The 1,742-nt window shown below is 69.3% G+C and overlaps 1 protein-coding gene across 1 annotated transcript; it reads right to left on the bottom strand.

The window, feature by feature from the left end:
- Positions 1-550: 550 nt before the first annotated feature.
- On the bottom strand, positions 551-964 carry INAFM2 (InaF motif containing 2; the record flags this gene model as incomplete). The annotated part of the gene is made up of 1 exon (XM_082000236.1): positions 551-964. One exon carries the CDS (start codon positions 962-964, stop codon positions 551-553), a length of 414 nt encoding a protein of 137 aa, XP_081856362.1.
- Positions 965-1,742: the final 778 nt, after the last annotated feature.

The raw sequence follows: 1,742 nt of genomic DNA, 5'->3' as shown, positions 1-1,742 counted from the left end.
TTAATATAGTAAACAAGTCATTTTACCTTTCACGTTTTTAAATAATTTTATGCTTATTGTTAAACAAAACTGTTTTTACTTAAACAATGGATTACAGCCTCTAAATTCATATTGTTCCCAGCTGGTCCTGTAAATAGTGAGGAATTGCAGACACCAATATCCTTTTATAGGTAACAGACTGGCATAAATAGCACAGGAATTGAATGCGGGTTCGAAGGCAGAAGCTAGCCTCGGTGAGAAAAAAAACGAAGTCACAAAATCCCTTTTGAGGAAAATCGGGGTGTGGGGGGGAGACAGCGCAGTTCTACCGAGTAAAAATTCTTCCTCCTCCTCCTGCCGACCCCCGCGCCGGGTCAGTCTCCAGCCCGAGCTCTTCGGGGCTCGTCCGCGCCGGGGGTCGCGGTGCTGGCGCCCCCGCCCAGCGCCAGGAGCGGCCGATCGCGCCGAGGGCAGCCGTGCCGCCGGCCGCCATCCGCCGCCTCAGCGCAGTCCCCCGCGCTCCGCCGGGCCCGTCGTCCCAGCCGGCCAGGGGGCGGGGGCCGACGCCGCCTCAGGGGCTCCCGCGCAGCGCGGCGGCGCCCGCCTTGGCCCCGGGCGGCTCCGGCGACGCCTCCGGGCGGTCCGTCTCGGCGAGGCCGGGGCCCGTCCGCGGCAGCGCTGGCGGCGCCTCCCGCGTGGGGCCGGCGGGCGGCTGGCTGGCCGCGGGGCCTGGCGGCGGCGCGGCGCGGGGCGGCGAGGTGGCGGCGGCGGGGCCGCCGCCGGTGCCGCCGCCGCGCACCGGCTGCCAGATGAGGCTGTAGTAGACGGCGAGGACGATGGCGGCCAGCGAGACGGAGAGAACGTAGGCCAGCACGGTGGCCAGGCGCACCCACTTCTTGTTGGTCTTGGCCGCCATGCGTGCCTTCTTGTCCCCGGTGTAAGTGGCGGGCTTGCCCCGCTCCGCCCCCGCCTCCTTCTCCTTCATCGGGGCCCGGCCCTTGGCCCGCTGCTCCACCGACCCCTCCGTGGTGGGGCCCGGCTCCGCACCGCCGACCGCCGCCGCTCGCCTCAGGACATGCCGCTGTCCGGCTCGTGCTGCGGCCGCCTCGTGCCGCGACCCGCGCTGCTCCGGCAGCGCCGCGGGCGGGGGCGAGGGGCGGGACTTAAAGGGGCAACGCCGGCCCGGTGCGGGCGGTGAGGGTTGCGTTTAAAGGGGCAATGGCCCCACGCGCTGGGGCTGGGGTGTGGCCGCCGCGCGTGCGTGGCCGTTGGGCGCGCCTGAGGGGGCGCGCGCGCGCGGCGGCCGCCTGCCCGCCCGCCGCTGTCCGTGTGTGAGGCAAGGGGATGGAGCTCCGCGGCTGCAGCGTGGCCGTAGGTCCGGCGGTGTGCCGGCGCCCTTCCCCGGCGGGCCGGCACCCCCCGGAGCGCCCCTGCTCTCTGCCGCCGTGCGGGGGGCAGCGGTAGGTACAGCGGGTGAAGGCGTCTTGGGGTTCTGCCTGCTGCTGCTGGTAGCCCCCGGGGCCTGAGGGGCTGGGCGGCGTCCCACTGAGCCAGGCCGAAACGAAGGCTTGCTTTTAGGGCTCCGTGAGCACAGGGAGCGCCGCAAGGAGCAGTGAGTGTGAGGAAGGCTCCTGGCAGAGGCCTGGTGCAGGAGGAGGAGGAGGTCAGCAGTCTCCCCTTTGCTTTCTCTTCTCCATCGGGCATCCCTGCTCTCAGGTACGCGGTGCTGCCTGCAGCTCTTGTGAAGCTTGAGGGATGCTCTG

This window comes from Phaethon aethereus (genome assembly GCF_964289735.1).
Source record: "Phaethon aethereus genome assembly, chromosome: 5".
In the NCBI taxonomy this organism is placed as follows: Eukaryota; Metazoa; Chordata; class Aves; order Phaethontiformes; family Phaethontidae; genus Phaethon; species Phaethon aethereus.
Note: the sequence above shows the minus strand (reverse complement) of the source record. Positions and strands in the feature narration are given on the sequence as shown.